The sequence below is a fragment of the Balaenoptera acutorostrata genome, chromosome 2 (genome assembly GCF_949987535.1).
Source record: "Balaenoptera acutorostrata chromosome 2, mBalAcu1.1, whole genome shotgun sequence".
Classification (NCBI taxonomy): Eukaryota; Metazoa; Chordata; class Mammalia; order Artiodactyla; family Balaenopteridae; genus Balaenoptera; species Balaenoptera acutorostrata.
The window spans coordinates 55538151-55555237 of record NC_080065.1 but is presented as its reverse complement, the minus strand read 5'-3'; the positions used below and the strand labels follow the sequence as shown (position 1 = coordinate 55555237).

General features: G+C 38.3%; 1 protein-coding gene across 3 annotated transcripts in view; it reads left to right on the top strand.

The window, feature by feature from the left end:
• Positions 1 to 17087, top strand: part of SGTB (small glutamine rich tetratricopeptide repeat co-chaperone beta) — a 47364-nt gene extending 30277 nt beyond the window's left edge. Inside the window, exons 6-11 of one of the 3 annotated variants that reach the window (XM_007176022.3) lie at positions 8880 to 8984; positions 13359 to 13485; positions 13600 to 13662; positions 14355 to 14392; positions 15677 to 15760; positions 16852 to 17087. In XM_007176022.3, coding sequence (XP_007176084.1) covers positions 8880 to 8984; positions 13359 to 13485; positions 13600 to 13662; positions 14355 to 14392; positions 15677 to 15760; positions 16852 to 16963 — 529 coding nt within the window. In that variant the 3' untranslated portion in view covers positions 16964 to 17087. Of the gene's footprint in view, positions 1 to 8879; positions 8985 to 13358; positions 13498 to 13599; positions 13663 to 14354; positions 14393 to 15676; positions 15761 to 16851 lie in introns of all 3 variants that reach the window. The other 2 variants (XM_007176021.3, XM_057541044.1) reach the window with 2 other exon arrangements.

Sequence of the window (17087 nt, the reverse complement as noted above, 5' to 3'; positions counted from 1 at the left end):
AAAATGCAAAGTTAGTAGAAGGAAAGAAGTAATAAAGATATGAGCAGAAATTAATGAAGTAGAGACTTTAAAAAAAAGAAAAAAAATCAATGAAACTAAGAGCTGGTTCTTTGAAAAGATAAACAAAATTAATAAACCTTTATCCAGACTTACCAAGAAAAAAAAGAGAGATGGCCCAAAGAAATAAAATCAGAAATGAAAGAGGAGAAGTTACAACAGACACCACAGAAATACAAAGAATTATAAGATATTATTATGAACAAATATACACCAATGAATTGGACAACCTAGAAGAAATGGATAAATTCCTAGAAATGTACAATCTTCCAAGACTGAACTAGGAAGAAATAGAAAATATGAACAGACCAATTACCAGTAATGGAATTGAATCAGTAATTAAAAAAAAAAAAAAAAAAAAAAACAACTCCCAACAAACAAAAGTCTAGGACCAGGAGATTTTCAGGTGAATTCTACCAAACATTTAAAGAAGAGTTGACAGCTATCCTTCTCAAAAATCTGAAGAGGAAGGAATGCTTCTGAACTTATTTTATGAGGCCAGCATCACCAAAACCTGATACCAAAACCAGACAAAGACACCACAGAAAAAGAAAACTACCTGCCAATATCACTGATGAACATAGATGTAAAAATTCTCAACAAGATATTGGCAATTTGAATTCAGCAAGACATTAAAAGGATCATACACCATGATCAAGTGGAATTTATCCCAGTGATGCAAGGATGGTTCAATGTCTGGAAATCAATCAATGTGATATACCACATAAACAGATTGAAGAATAAAAGTCATATGATCATCTCAATAGATGCAGGAAAAGCTTTTGACAAAATTCAACATCCATTTATGATAAAAAGTTTCAACAAAGTGGCTATAGAGGGAACATACCTCAACACAATTAAGGCCATCTGTAGCAAACCCACAGCCAGCATCATCCACAATGGTGAAAAGCTGAAGTCATTTCTTCTACAATCAGGAACAAGACAAGGATACCCACTCTCACCACTTTTATTCAACATAGTTTTGAAAGTCCTAGCCAGGTCAGTCAGACAAGAAAAAGAAATAATAGGAATCCAAATTGGAAAGGAACAGGTAAAACTGTCACTGTTTACAGATGACATGATACTATATATAGAAAGCCCTCAAGACACCACCAAAAACTATTAGAACTAATAAATGAATTCATTAAAGTTGCAAGATACAAAATTAATATATAGAAGTCTTGCATTTCTATACACTAGAGATGGACTAACAGAGAGATTAAGAAAACAATCCCATGTATAATTGCATAAAAAAGAATAAAATACGTAGGAATAATTCTAACTAAGGAGGTGTAAAAGGCCTGCACTTGGGAAACTATAAGACATTGATGAAAGAAATTGAAGATGACACTAACAGATGGAAAGATATACTGTGCTCATGGATTGGAAGAATTAGTATTGTTAAAATGACCATACTACCCAAAGCGATCTACAGATTCAGTGCAATCCCTATCAAAATACCAATGGCATTTTCTACAGGACTAGAACAAATAATTTTAAAATTCGTATGGAAATAATTTTAAAATTTGTATCCAAAAGACCCTGGATAGCCAAAGCAATCTTGAGAAAAAAGAACAAATCTAGAAGTATCATGCTCCCTGTTTTCAAACTAAACTACAAAGCTAAAGTAATCAAAACAGTATGGTACTGAAACAAAACCAGACACAGATCAATGGAACAGTATAGAGAGCCCAGAAATAAACCCACACTTACATGGTCAATTAATCTACATCGAAGAAGGTAAGAATATACAATGGGGAAGAGACAGCCTCTTTAATAAATTGTATTGGGAAAACTGGACCAGTTTCTCACACTGTATATCAATACAAAAATAAACTCAAAATGAATCAAAGAATTAAACGTAAGGCCTGAAATCATGAAACTCCTGGAAGAAAACATAAGCAGTACACTCTTTGATATTGATCTTAGCATCTGTCTCTTCGAACTAGGGAAACAAAAGCAAAAGTAAGCAAATGGGACTACCTCAAACTAAAAATCCATTGCAGAGCAAAGGATACCATCAACAAAATGAAAAAGCAGCCTACTGAATGGGAGAAGATAATTTGCAAATGATATATCAGATAATGGGTTACTATTCTAACCATACAAAAAAACTCATACAATTCAGCATCATAAAAACAACCCAATTAACAAATGGGCAGAGGACCTGAATAAACATTTTTCTGAAGAAGATATACAGTTGGCCAACAGACACATGAAAAGATGCTCAACATCACTAATCATCAGGTAATTGCAAATCAAAACTACAATGAGGTACCACCTCACACCTGTCAGAATGGCTGTCATCAAAAAGACAGCATATAACAAGTGTTGGTGAGGATGTCTACCAAAGGGAATCCTCGTGCACTGTTAGTGGGAGTGTAATTTGGTACAGCCACTACGGAGAACAGTATGGAGGTTCCTCAAAAAATTAAAACTAGAACTACTGTACAATCCACCAATTTCAGTTCTGGGTATTTACCCAAAGAAAACAAAAACAGTCATTTGAAGAGATATATGTAACCCAGTATTCATTGTAGCATCATATACAATAGTCAAGATATGGGAGCAACCTAAGTGTTCATCAATAGATGAATGGATAAAGAAGATGTTATATATATATGTACACACACACACACAATGGAATATTACTCAGCCATATAAAACCCCAAATCTTGCCATTTGTGACAATGTGGATGGATCTAGAGGGTATCATGCTAAGTGGAATAAGTCAGATAGAGAAAGACAAATATTGTATCTCACTTATATGTGGAATCTAAAAAACAAAACAAAATGAGAACAGCTTCATTGATACAGAGAACAAACGGGTGTTTGCCAGAGGAGAGTGGAGTGGTGGGTTGGGTGAAATAGATGAAGGGGATTAAGAGGTGCAAGCTTCCAATTATAAAATAAATAAGCCAGAGGATGTAATATACAGCATAAGGAATATGGTATACAATATTGTAATAACTTTGTATGGGGAAAGTTGGATACTAGAATTATTGTGATCATTCCGTAATGGATGTAAATGTTCAATCACGGGCTTCCCTGGTGGTGCAGTGGTTGAGAATCTGCCTGCCAATGTAGGGAACACGGGTTCGAGCCCTGGTCTGGGAAGATCCCACATGCTGCGGAGCAGCTGGGCCCGTGAGCCACAACTACTGAGCCTGCACGTCTGGAGCCTGTGCTCCACAACAAGAGAGGCCGCGATAGTGAGAGGCCCGTGCACAGCGATGAAGAGTGGCCCCCGCTCGCCGCAACTAGAGAAAGCCCTTGCACAGAAACGAAGACCCAACACAGCTAAAAATAAATTAAAAATTTATTTTTTAAAAAAATGTTCAATCACTATGTAGTTCACCTGAAACTAACATAAAATTGTACATCAACTGTATTTCAGTTTTAAAAAAGGAAAAAATTATCTATATGGTCAGATCATGTGAATATCCTGTTCCCCAGCAATCTTTTTTTTTTTTTTTTTTAATATTTATTTATTTATGGCTGTGTTGGGTCTTCGTTTTCTGTGCGAGGGCTTTCTCTAGTTGCGGCAAGCGGGGGCCACTCTTCATCGCGGTGCGCGGGCCTCTCACTATCACGGCCTCTCTTGTTGCGGAGCACAGGCTCCAGATGCGCATGCTCAGTAATTGTGGCTCACGGGCCCAGTTGCTCCGCGGCATGTGGGATCCTCCCAGACCAGGGCTCGAACCCGCGTCCCCTGCACCGGCAGGCAGACTCTCAACCACTGTGCCACCCGGGAAGCCCCCCAGCAATCTTTTAATGTTTTTTCGGCTGCACCATGCAGCATACAAGATCTTAGTTCCCCGACCAGACATTGAACCCAGGCCCTGGCAGTGAAAGTGCCAAGTCCTAACCACTGGACCGCCAGAGAATTCCCCACAACAATCTTTTACTCAGTGTTTTATCATCCACTGATGATCTGTCCCTGAATCATTAATACATTGATGGTTACAAAATGGTGATTTTTCTAATTTTATCATTTCCTTTACATAATATTTTCTCACATATTTCTGAAAAGAAGAGTTTTCTTTCCTTTTCACTCTTTTTGGCTTTCCTCCTCCTTTGTCCTCTGAAAGTATTGTATGGACTCATGAATTTTTTAAAATTTACTATTCAGTGTGTTATAATAAATTACCATAATTATTATTTTGACCCTTAAATTATTCTATACAGTAAGTCCTCTACATACGAACGAGTTCCATTCCAAGAGCTTATTCTTAAGTCCAGTTTGTTCATAAGTCCAACAGAGTTAGCCTAGGTACCAACTAACACAATCAGCTATATAGTACTATACTATAAGAGGTTTATAATACTTTTCACACAGATAATACATAAAAAACAAACACACAAAAAACATTTTTAATCTCACAGTACAGTACCTTGAAAAGTACAGTAGTACAGTACAACAGCTGGCATACAGGGGCTGGCATCGAGTGAACAGGCAAGAAGAGTTACTGACTGGAAGAGGGAGAGGAGGTGGGAGATGGTAGAGCTGAAGGATCGTCAGCAATAGGAGATGGAGGGCAAGCTGCAATTTCACTCACGTCTGACGTTGATGGCACAGGTTCTGGTTCCTTGCTGGAATCAATTCTATCTACCTTCTTGAAAAAATGATCCAGTGATGTCTGGGTAGTAGCATTTTTTTTTCTCATCATAGATGGCACAGTAGCACTGGATTGCATTTTGAACAGCTGCTGCCACCTTTGTGTACATGTACTGTTCTACATTTGGGTCTTGTGCCTCAAAAACTAACAGTGCCTCCTCAAATAAAGAAAATCCCCTTGCCATTTCCTGCATCATGAATCTCTTTGGCTCTTCAGTTACTTCTTCCTCTTGTCTCTCTTCATCCTTTCTCTGGGCCTCCAATCCTAGAGCTTCTTAGCAGTACCAGCTACATCACCGCTGCTTTTACGCTTGCCTCCTGACATCCTGGGCTTGAAATAAAGATACTGTACTACAGTACTGTATACAGTACTTTACAGTAAAGTACACAAAAGCAAAATCACTTGTAGAGGATGCACGCACATGACAATGTATGCCAGACACGTGAACTAATTTATGGGATTGGACATGCAAACGCACGTTCACATCTTTGAAAGTTCTCAACTTGAAGGTTCATATGTAGGGAACTTACTGTATTTGTCTAGTGGGAGTCCCTTAAACTGGCTGTGTGCCCTCTTACATACCTTCATTTGTTTTTGAACACTTTCTTGTTCTGTGGGAGAACAGGATATTCCAGATTTGCCTTGTACTTTCTCTGCCCCTAGACCTGGGCTCAGCTATTTCTGCAAGGAGCTCCTGTTCCTTTTAGTGCAGAAACCAAGATCTGATTGCAAGACCTGATCATTGCTACTGAAGTGTTACTGCTTCTAGGTCCTTTTAAAGGACAGAGCTAGGAAATATATTTTTGGAAAAGTCATCACTTTATCCAGATACCCTCAATTCATATCCAGTGTTACAGAGGTTATCCTTACCTTCCCCCATTTTATATTTGTATCTCTCTCTCAAGAGAGCCCTGCTTTCCAACAGCACCAGAGTACTTACTCATTAGCTCTATCCTTCAGTTGATATTACAACACCAGTGTTACACCACAAGCAAGCCTACTAAGGAAACTTAAGGATTTCTTTGCAATTTATTTTTTATTCTTAGACTGCATCTCACTAAGGATATATACTCAGAATACTGTGTTTAAAAGTTACTGGGTTGGCCAAAAAGTTCATTTGGATTTTTCCATTAACAGCTTATGGAAAAACCCAAACGAACTTTTTGGCCAACCCAATACTTGAATTCTTTCTTTTTTTTTTTTTTTTTTATTGAATAATTGATTGATTGATTGATTGCTATGTTGGGTCTTCGTTTCTGTGCTAGGGCCTTCTCTAGTTGTGGCAAGTGGGGGCCACTCTTCATCACGGTGCGCGGGCCTCTCACCATCGCGGCCCCTCTTGTTGCGGAGCGCAGGCTCCAGACGCGCAGGCTCAGCAACTGTGGCTCACGGGCCCAGCCGCTCTGCGGCATGTGGGATCTTCCCAGACCAGGGCTCGAACCCGTGTCCCCTGCATTAGCAGGCAGATTCTCAACCACTGCGCCACCAGGGAAGCCCGAATTCTTTCTTTTTGACATACAGTTAGGATCATTTGTTTCTGGTTTATTCCGTTTGAAGGTTTTCTTTTTCATCCTTTTTGAAGTGTCATTCCCGTTTCTATCCCATTTACCCCGTTCCCACCCATCCTCTAGAGGATGAGAGTGGGGCTTTTAATATAGGTTTGAATTCTGAGTCATGTAAATGTTTTTCATAAAATTAAACTAAAAAGAATGTTAATAAATGATGACTTTGTATGCTTAATAATGTTCTTTGCCTTATGTCTAATATTAGTGTTCCTACACTTGCTTTCTTTTGCTTGGTTTTCAGTTTGTCTCATTGTCTTTTTCTACCCCTTTAACTTCAGCCTGTGTGTGCTTATGTTGTAGGTGATATCTTATGTGTACAGTTTTAGAATCTGATGTTTATCTAGGTAACTTTGTGATTACTTATATATTTGAATTATTTTCTGCTATCTTATATTTTGTCTTCTTCTCCCTCTCCTTCTCTCTTTTTTTTCTTTTGCCTTCTATTGTAGTGATTGTTATTTTTACCTCATTTTTTCTTTCTAATTATTTGGAAGTGATACATTCTGTATCTCTCCTTTTAATGGTCATTTTTAATGGACATTCTTGTCATCCTGTTAGTTTTTTGTTTTTTCTTTTTTATAAATTTATTTTATTTATTTCTATTTTTGGCTGTGTTGTGTCTTTGTTGCTGCACACAGGCATTCTCTAGTTGTGGCGAGTGGGGGCTACCCTTCCTTGCAGTGTGCGGGCTTCTCATTGCGGTGGCTTCTCCTGTTGCAGAGCGCGGGCTCTAGAGCACAGGCTCAGTAGTTGTGGCACACGGGCTTAGATGTTCCGCAGCATGTGGGATCTTCCCGGACCAGGGCTCGAACCCGTGTCCTCTGCATTGGCAGGCAGATTCTTAACCACTATGCCACCAGGGAAGCCCCATCCTGTTAGTTTTGTGTTGAGTATTCAGTCAAATAAACCCATACCACTTTTCCTCATGAACTACCAAAATGGGTTTATTGAATCATCTACTTTCATATTTATATTTTTTAACTCAAGCAAAGAAGACTATGTGTTTATTTTTTTCAAATTTTATAATCTCAGTTTGAGAAGTAGTCTCGGTCATGCAGTATAAACAAAGGTTGACAGAAAACTGGACTCACCACAACCTTTTCTTTATAGTCTGCCAGCCCTCAGCCATCACCCCTGCCCCCGGCCCAGAATCTAAGCACTGTTAAGGCCAGGAATATTATTTTGATTACTGTTCTGTCCATTATGTCTAGAAAAGTATCTATGCATTAGCTCACCCTTAATAGATATATTAGTTGAATGTATAAGGTAGAAATACTTAGTCTGGAGAAGAAGGAATGGGGTAATGGTGGGATGGAGGGTAGGAGACATTACGTAACCTTTTAGTTTGAAGGACTTGCGTGTTGAACAGTAATTCTACTTGTTTAGTATGGCCCTGAGGGTTGAGGTGAACACTACTACAGGGAAACAGAGAGCTGTATACTATCAGGATTGTGTGGAGGGGGGTAAGTAGCTTCATTGTCAAGTCCCAGTTATTTCAGGAGAGTTTTGTTAGAGGTAACCTGGACGGGTTTAAATAGTCCTTAATTGCTCTGAGATTCTATGCTAAGTAGGTGGAATACATTGCCATACTTAATTTACAGTCAGATTTAGGCACACAGGTTAAGTTTCATTTTTCATCTTAGACTTGTAGATGATCTTAACTCTACTAATAAAGTGATCATTTAACAGCACAACACTCTGAGTGGCAATTCACAGCAATCAATCACTCTGTGTGCCTCCCCAGTAATCCCAAATGTTCTGGTGTTTTCAGTTTTCTGTTTGGGCAAATTAGAAAGGCAATAAGCAGGTAGATCAGTTGTAGGGTTCTCATATTTATCTTTTCTATAGCAAAGCAAACTGGGAAAAGCAGACTGCATATTTTCTCTGAATTTTGTTTCTGAGTTTTCATTTGATTACAGAATTATCTTAGTTTGATTTAGATATTTACTGGGAGTGATACACAAATGGGGACAAGTTAAATGTAGTTTTTTTTTTGTTTTGTTTTTTTTTTTTTTTTTAATTTTGTAACTAACAACTTTATTGTATTCTCTTACTGTTTTTGTAAGATTTCCTTGGAGCTTCCAAATATACAATCACATCATCTTTTCCAATTTCCTTGGAGTTTTCAAATATACAATCATCTGCAAATTATAATAATTGTACCCCATTTTATCTCCTTTTTTTCAATGTATTAGCTAGGACCTCAAAAATAGTGTTAAATATTATGTTTAGTTTTAACTTCTAGAACATCCTTGACTTGTTCCTGACTTTAACAAGGATGTTTCTAGTATTTATCCATTCAGCATAATGGTAGACTTCAGGGTTCAGGTAAGAACATCTTATCACGTCAAGGGAGTTTCCTCCTATTCCTGTTTTGTTGGGAGGTTTATTTTCTTAAACCAAAAATAGATATTGAACATTATCAAATAACTTAATGGCATATATACAAATTATTTTATTATTTTCTCATGAGATCTACTGATACAATCAATTATTCTATATTAGAATTCCTAATATTGAATTATTCTTTTTTTTTTTTTTTTTTTCCACACACTAAATGTAGTTTTATTAGCACCTGGAAATCTAAATTAGTGCCTTGAATGCTCCTTATAATAAAAATCTCTTCTTTTTCTCTTAGGGCTGCTGCTCAGAGTAAATTAGGTCACTACACAGATGCAGTAAAGGATTGTGAAAGAGCAATAGCGATTGATTCAAAGTACAGCAAGGCCTATGGGAGAATGGGGTAAGTTTTGGGAGAACGTTCAAAGTAGTACCAAGTAGTATCAGATATGCTGTTCTTAATGGCTTGGTTTTGAATTTCCTGCTTCATATTGTACCCTCTGAACTAAAAAGAAGATAAATATAACATTTAGGTAGGAAATGACTGCAGTTTCTGACTGGGGAGAGAGATGATTAGTGTATGATGAGTGGTTGGTTTTGGAGAAAATCATAACAACCATACTGAATAGACCTACTTCATATTCAAGGCTACAAATCTCAAGTAAGCACTCAGTATTTTGGCAGATAATGCTACTACAGTTCCTTCTGGATTCACCTTAGTACTCTCTGAGTTGACTGTTTCACACCTACTCTTTTCAAATTTCCACTGCACATTCCATGGTGACTCTCAACTTTTTACTCAATTGAAAAATAGAATGTATTTAGAAGAAAAGTGATTCATCTTCTTACTTGCAGATCCACCAGTCTACTTACACTTGTATCTACACAGATTGCCTTTTTTCTGTTAAAATGGAAGGGTTCTTATCTAAGACTACTGCATTCATTCATGCTTGAGATCTCATTCCTTTGTACCTTCTCCAGGACTTTACACTTGTAATCATCTCCTTTATCTTCTACAACACCAGCTTTCCTATCTCTAACAGTGCTAATGACTGCATGTGAAAAGATCATAAAAAATCATCTGTTAGAACCATCTTTTACACAGCTACATCATTCCTTAGTTCCTCTTTCTCTGCAAAGACCCTAATAGTTGTCTGTACTTGCCGTCTCGTCTTCACCGTCTCTTATTCTCTCTTCAGCTCACTCCAGTAGGACATTTGTCTGTATCACTCTGTTGAGAACTCTATTCAAAGTCACCAGTTGTCTATATTTTTCCAAGGTCAGTATTCAGTTCTGTATCCTCACCCTCCCACATCTTTTAGTATTTGGCATGATTAACCTTTTTTTTATTTTTGGCAGTGAGGCTTGAGGGATCTTAGTTCCCCAACCAGGGATTGAACCTGGGCCATGGCAATGAAAACGCCAAGTCCTAATCACTGGACTGCCAGGAAATTCTCTTGATTAGCTTCTTTTTGAAATACTTCATTCTCTAGGCTTCTGTGACACCACACTTTGTGGTTTTCCTTCTATTTCACTGGATGCTCTTTTCCAGTCTCTCTTACTAGTTCTTCGTCCTCTGCCACCTCTAAATAATGGTGTGCTTCAGGGCTCTTTCCTCTGCTGCTGCTGTTCCTCTGTTTATATTCTCTCTTTGATTTCATCCTGTCCCATGCTTTTAAATTCCATCTACAGTCAATACTCTGTATTAATGAATACTGTATTTATGATTCACCTACTTGCTAAAATTTTTTTTGTTATCTCCAAATCTGTACTCAGTATGCTTTGTGGTCATCTACAGAGTGGTGAAAAACTTGAGTCATCTGATGTGCAAGATCTCAGCTGAGGTCAGATAAGGCAATGCTCTACCTTTTTGTTTCAGCTCTCATGCTGTAAAATGAATGTCCTTTTCACAGTCTATTTAGTGCTATATTTTTTGCATTTATGTGCTTTTTGTTGTTGGTTTCTCTGTTTACAGTGGCCTGCAAACATAGGCTGAAGTGTTGTCTATTGTTTTTGCATGCAAGGAGGCTGCAATGTGCCTCACCAAGAAGATACATGTGTTAGATAAGTTTTGTTCAGGCATGAGTTAGTACACTTGGCTGTGAATCAGTGCTATGTATTAAATAAGGTTTCTTTAAACAGAAACATACATAAATCAAGGTTATGTACTGATTGGTTGATGAAAATGTTGTTGACCAGAGGCTCACAGGAACACAATTTTTATTTCCCCTAGAAGCAATTGTTCCATATTTGCTAATTTAGTATTTGCAGTGACCTTTTAGAGCATAATTACTGTGGATAAAGAGAATCAACTGTATATGTTGATGGATCTCTTAAGTTATATGTCTGAACTCCATACTCATATATTCAGCTATTTTTCATCTCCACCTAGATGTTTAATAGGCATTTTAAACTTAACATGTCCCAAACAGAACCCTTGTTCTCTTCTTAAATCTTTCTCACCTCAGTAAATATACTGTCATTCTACCTACCCAGTGTTCCAGTCAAAAGTCTAGGAATCATCCTTCATTCTTATTACACCTGACACATCTAATCTATCAGCAAGTCCTACAAATTCTAGTTTCCACATATAACTTGAATTCAAGTATTGAGTGCTCTCTTGCTTGCAACTGTAGTCCAAATTACCATCTCTTACCTAGGCTGCTGCAATAGCTTCTTAACTGGTCTCCCTGCCTTCACTTCACTCTCCCCAGAGAAGCCAGAGTGAGCTTTCTAAAGCATAAATCAGATCATGTCATTCTGTTGCAACCAGAGTAAAATCCAGACTCCAAACCATGGTCCTGTAATATTCCCTGACGTCATCTCTTCCCACACTTTGTTTTCTGTGCCCTCCTCAACCTTTGTCCTGTTCCTTAAGCATACCAAGCTTGCAACGTTCTCAGGGCCTTGGTGCTTATTGTTGCTTCTATTTAGAATGTCTCTCCTTTAATTTTCATATGACTGCTTTCTTCTCATTGTTCAAGTCCTTTCATTATGGCTGCCTTTGAGCAGCTCCCCTATTCATTCTCTTTAAGATTACTGTTTTTTTATTTGCATGTTTATTGCTTATCCTCCCCTGTAGAATGAAACTTTCTTAAACTCAAGAACTTTTCCTTTTTCACTGAGGAATCTAAAATAGTGCCTGGTACATAGTAGCATTCCAGTAAATATGTATTGACTTAATTAAGTGAGAACTCTGATGAAGTATCTTTCATGGTTGACTGGTAGAAAACTAATTAGGTTCTGAGATTTTTTTCTGTGATTAGGCATTATATTTTATCTAGATCAGAAGTCTGTGAGATAAGTTGGCCAAGAAAGAATTGGAGTAATTTGTTAAAAATAAACTTAGGAAAAAAAACACTCTATACTATCTCTCCATATATACCATTATTGTTTAGTTCTGAAGTGATTTTCCAAAAAATAAATTCTAACTAGGTGGAGGAAAACATTAAATTTAGTAACTAACTCTTTGACCTGTGCTAGGGATAATGTGTTATTGAGGTGTAAAGGTTCCCAATTTAGTTAGTTGTTTAACAATTTAGTTAGTTGTTAACAACTAACATGTCTTATTCAGGAGTAGTTAGCTGATACCCCACAGCCTACTTTTTTTTTTTTTTTTTTAATTTACTTATTTATTTATTTATTTTTGGCTGTGTTGGGTCTTCGTTTCTGTGCGAGGGCTTTCTCTAGTTGTGGTGAGCGGGGGCCACTCTTCATCGCGGTGCACGGGCCTCTCACTATCATGGCCTCTCTTGTTGGGAGCACAGGCTCCAGACGCGCAGGCTCAGCAGTTGTGGCTCACGGGCCCAGTTGCTCCGTGGCATGTGGGATCTTCCCAGACCAGGGCTCGAACCCGTGTCCCCTGCATTGGCAGGCAGATTCTCAACCACTGCACCACCAGGGAAGCCCCACAGCCTACTTTTATTTTTTATTTTTCATGGTAAATTGGTATTTATTGTATCTCAATGTCTCTGCTAAGAAGGAAGAAAGAAAGTGGGACATAGTGAAGGGCAAATCTAGTTCAGAGTTCTTTAAACGGTTTTAGCATCGTGGAGTTATATGACCACAGAATTGTTAGTCAGCTCACATCTTTATGGAGCTTAATCATTCATAAAGCAAAGTACTTCACATATTAGGCTTAAAAATGGAAGGGTATGTAAGGTTCATTTCTAATCATTAAGTTCTTTTTAAAAAAATTATTAAAGTATAGTTGATTTACAGTGTTGTGTTAGTTTCAGGTGTACAACAAAGTGATTCAGTTATATATACATACATATCTATTTTTTTCAGATTCTTTTCCCTTTCTAATCATTAAGTTCTTGATTCATGTAGGACAGCCGAGGTTGTCACCAAGGAGAATGGAGAGAGTCCAGACTTACAGAATCTTGGAATTAGAAGGAAGTGGTACTCCTGTGAGCCATAGTATGGTTGACCCTTGAACAATGTGGGTATTAGGGGTGCCGACCCTCCGCGCTCAAAACTCTGTGTATAACTTACAGTCAACCCTTTGTACCCGCAGTTCCTCCACATCTGTGGTTCCCCTGTATCTGCAGATTTAACCAATCTCAGATCGTGTAGTACTTCTATATTTACTATTGAAAAAACTCCATGTATAAGTGGACCCATGCTGTTCAAGCCCTTGTTGTTCAGGGGTCAACTGTACAATGAATAAATTAAGTGTAATCTGGATTCAAATTGAATACAAGATAGATGTTTGACTACATTTGTGGTGTCCTGATGTTCTTTAATCATATATCTTACACTGTATTCTTTTCAGGCTGGCCCTCACTGCCATGAATAAATTTGAAGAAGCAGTTACAAGTTATCAGAAGGCATTAGATCTTGATCCTGAAAATGATTCCTATAAGTCAAATCTGAAAATAGCAGAACAGAAGTTAAGAGAGGTATCTAGTCCTGTAAGTTACTAATGCCAAATGAGTGAAATATTTTGTCATTCAGAATTTATTGTAATCAAATTGTAGTGTTTAGAGTAATTTTTATATATAATTGTTTTACAGACAGGAACTGGATTGAGTTTTGACATGGCCAGCTTAATAAATAATCCAGCCTTCATTAGTATGGTGAGTATATTTCCTTTTCTGCTTTGCTGGCTCTATTTTCCGTTAGAACTATATAGTTCCAAACTTTTTAGAAACAAGTAAGAGAGCTTTTGTGATGGCGGTGGTAGGAGAGTGGTGATATAAAGCTATGGCTGAGGTTTTAACCTGCCCCTGTACTGCTTTGTGAAAAAGCCATGGGTGGACTTCAGGAAGCCCATGGATTCCCTGGAATTGTAGATGAAAATTTGTGTACATGTGGATACATGCATTTTTCTAGGGAGAGAACCATATTTTTCATCAGATTGGCAAAGGGGTCTGCAAATCTACAAAAGGTTAAAAACCACCCTCTTACATGAAAGTGACCCTAGGAAAGTCTAGTAATCAGACTTCTAATAGGGTTTTGGCTATTGTGGTTTCCTAAGCTCTTTTGGCTTTATTGGTCTGATAGTAGGAAGTAAACTGCTGTCAATATCCTTAGTTTATAGTGTTTGTAATCTCTTTATCCTTGCGATATATTTTTAATACCATTTTTTCCTAGTACCTCCTCTTTTTTACATTCCCACTCACTTTGTATAGCACACTAAAACTCTACAAAGTGTTAGTATATACATGGTTTAGCTTTCACTCCTCTGCTTAAAAAAAAAAAGAAATCCTTGTTAAAGATCCCTAAATATTTACTGCCTTTAACGGGAGATGCCATTTTTCAATTCTAGGCAGCAAGTTTAATGCAGAATCCTCAAGTTCAACAGCTGTAAGTATATAGAAAGAGCATATTACGTTTCTCCCTTCCACTTGCCAGGCTCCTGATTTGAGCACAGTAGCTCCAAAATGATAAAACTGGCACAAATGCCAGTCAGTTGGAACTTAAAGCCACACCCAATTGGCCTAACCTACACAATGTGGGTATATCTACCTGCTTTTCCTTGACGGTATCCTACTTATTAAGAATATATGCCAATTCTTTTTAAGTGCTTTGACTCAGAAAAGAATAATAGACCATCAGTACTAGGGGTTATTTAGGTTTATGAGATTGGGTTTCCACTTGATATGCATAATGATTTCTGGGTTCTTATTGTGAAGGGTAGGCAAAGATGCCAAAAACTGACTGACTGGGGCCTGGGGCTTCCCTGGTGGCGCAGTGGTTGAGAATCTGCCTGCCAATGCAGGGGACACGGGTTCGAGCCCTGGTCTGGGAAGATCCCACATGCCGCGGAGCAACTGGGCCCGTGAGCCACAATTACTGAGCCTGCGCGTCTGGAGCCTGTGCTCCGCAACAAGAGAGGCCGCGATAGTGAGAGGCCCGCGCACCGCGATGAAGAGTGGCCCCCACTTGCCGCAATTAGAGAAAGCCCTCGCACAGAAACGAGGACCCAACACAGCCATAAATAAATAAATTAAAATTAAAAAAAATTAAGAAAACAAAACAAAAAACTGACTGACTCCACACAGAATTGCCTTTTTTAAAAAAAATATTTAGTTTTGGCTGTGTTGGGTCTTCGTTGCTGCGCGCGGGCTTTCTCTAGTTGTGGTGAGCAGGGGCTACTCTTCTTTGCGGTGCACAGGCTTCTCATTGCGGTGGCTTCTCTTGTCGCGGAGCACGGGCTCTAGGCACACGGGCTTCAGTAGTTGCAGCACGCGGGCTCAGTAGTTGCGGCCCGCGGGCCTTAGAGCGTGCGGGCTTCAGTAGTTGTGGCACATGGGCTCAGTAGTTGCAGTGCGTGGGCTCTAGGGTGTGCGGGCTTCAGTAGTTGTGGCTTGTGGGCTCTAGAGCGCAGGATCAGTAGTTGTGGCACACGGGCTTAGATTCTCCCCGGCATGTGGGATCTTCCCAGACCAGGGCTCGAACCAGTGTCTCCTGCATTGGCAGGCAGATTCTTAACCACTGCGCCACCAGGGAAGTCCTGCCTTTTTTAAAAAAATTAACATTCTAAAAATATCAATCAGTGAACCAATTTTTAAAAATACACTAATTTATTCCAGCAAAAAATATATATATATATGCCAATTTGAGTGATATATCTCTTGCCTACTCTAGAATGTCAGGAATGATGACAAATGCTATTGGGGGACCTGCTGCTGGAGTTGGGGGCCTAACTGACCTGTCTAGCCTCATCCAAGCGTAAGTGTTATTTAAAATAGAAATAGTAAAAAAGTATTTTATATTTTACAGTTTGTCTCTAAGGTAAGGGGACCAAGGCTTTCTTTTTAAATTTTTATCTTTTACTGTTAGTATCAGTTACCTCATTAGTTATTAAATTTAAAAGTGGATCATAAATTGAAATTTTCAGACTGAAGGGCAGGAATCCAGAAGATCTGGATCCAAGAAAAACTTTTTCAGGAGACTTGAATAGCTACTCAAGGATATATATGAATGTCAAATATCAACTTAAAGTAGGTATGAATTTAGGTACGTGTACATATTTAAAAATCATATATTGCATATATTAGTGTTCAGACAACTTAGGCAGCTGTTTTATTCAAACTCTGCAGTGCACTTCATTGCTAAAGGAACTCGTTTCATCTTCTCATTACTTGAACACATTACCTCCACCTCCAACCAAGTTGCTTAAACTCTGTGCTTTTTCAATCTGTGTGATGCTGTCACTGGAAATATTATATGAAGCAACAAGTATTATTTTCTGTTTGTGATCACAGCTATGTAAACTCACTTGCAACATGGCATTTTTAGAGTCATCTTTAAGTGGCATGATTATAGTGATACCTAACACTTGCAGTTGGGAGGCACACATTCAGGAATTTGGATTAAATTTCTTTGCCTTTCTAAAAATCAGTTCTGTTGGGTGACTTCATAAGCATCCCCAAATGGGTGTGACACCTGTTATATGAGAGACTAAGACTTGAGTACAAGAACAAATACCCTGCATTATATTTGTGCACATACAATAAAAACATATACTTTTTAGCCCTTTACTTATCTGTGGTTAAGCACTGGGCAGGGGTTGGATTTCACTCCATTCAGGAACTCACTTTTTAGCTTGGGTGTTTCATTTCTCATGAAGAACACTGCACTGTAGTAATACTATATGGAGGCACTGGTAAACTTGCAGATACTAAAGTCATGAATCTAAAACTTGCTTTAATAGAAAAAGTTCCCTTTGGGTAGTACCCACATCTTCTGCAGTTCTTTTTGCATTGGTATTGTGTGATTGGAAATTCCCTAATTCATATGACTTTGCCTCTTTACTACAGGGGACAGCAGTTTGCTCAGCAGATACAGCAGCAGAATCCTGAACTTATAGAGCAACTTAGAAATCACATCCGGAGCAGGTCATTCAGCAGCAGTACTGAAGAACATTCCTGACTTGACCAGGGGCCCTAGCCCAGAATGCAAGTGGCGATGGCTCTGAAGTGTCTGCTGTAGATAGTGGCCAAAACAAAAACAAACCTAAAAAATAAATCTGTCTAGACAATAGGTTTATCACAAA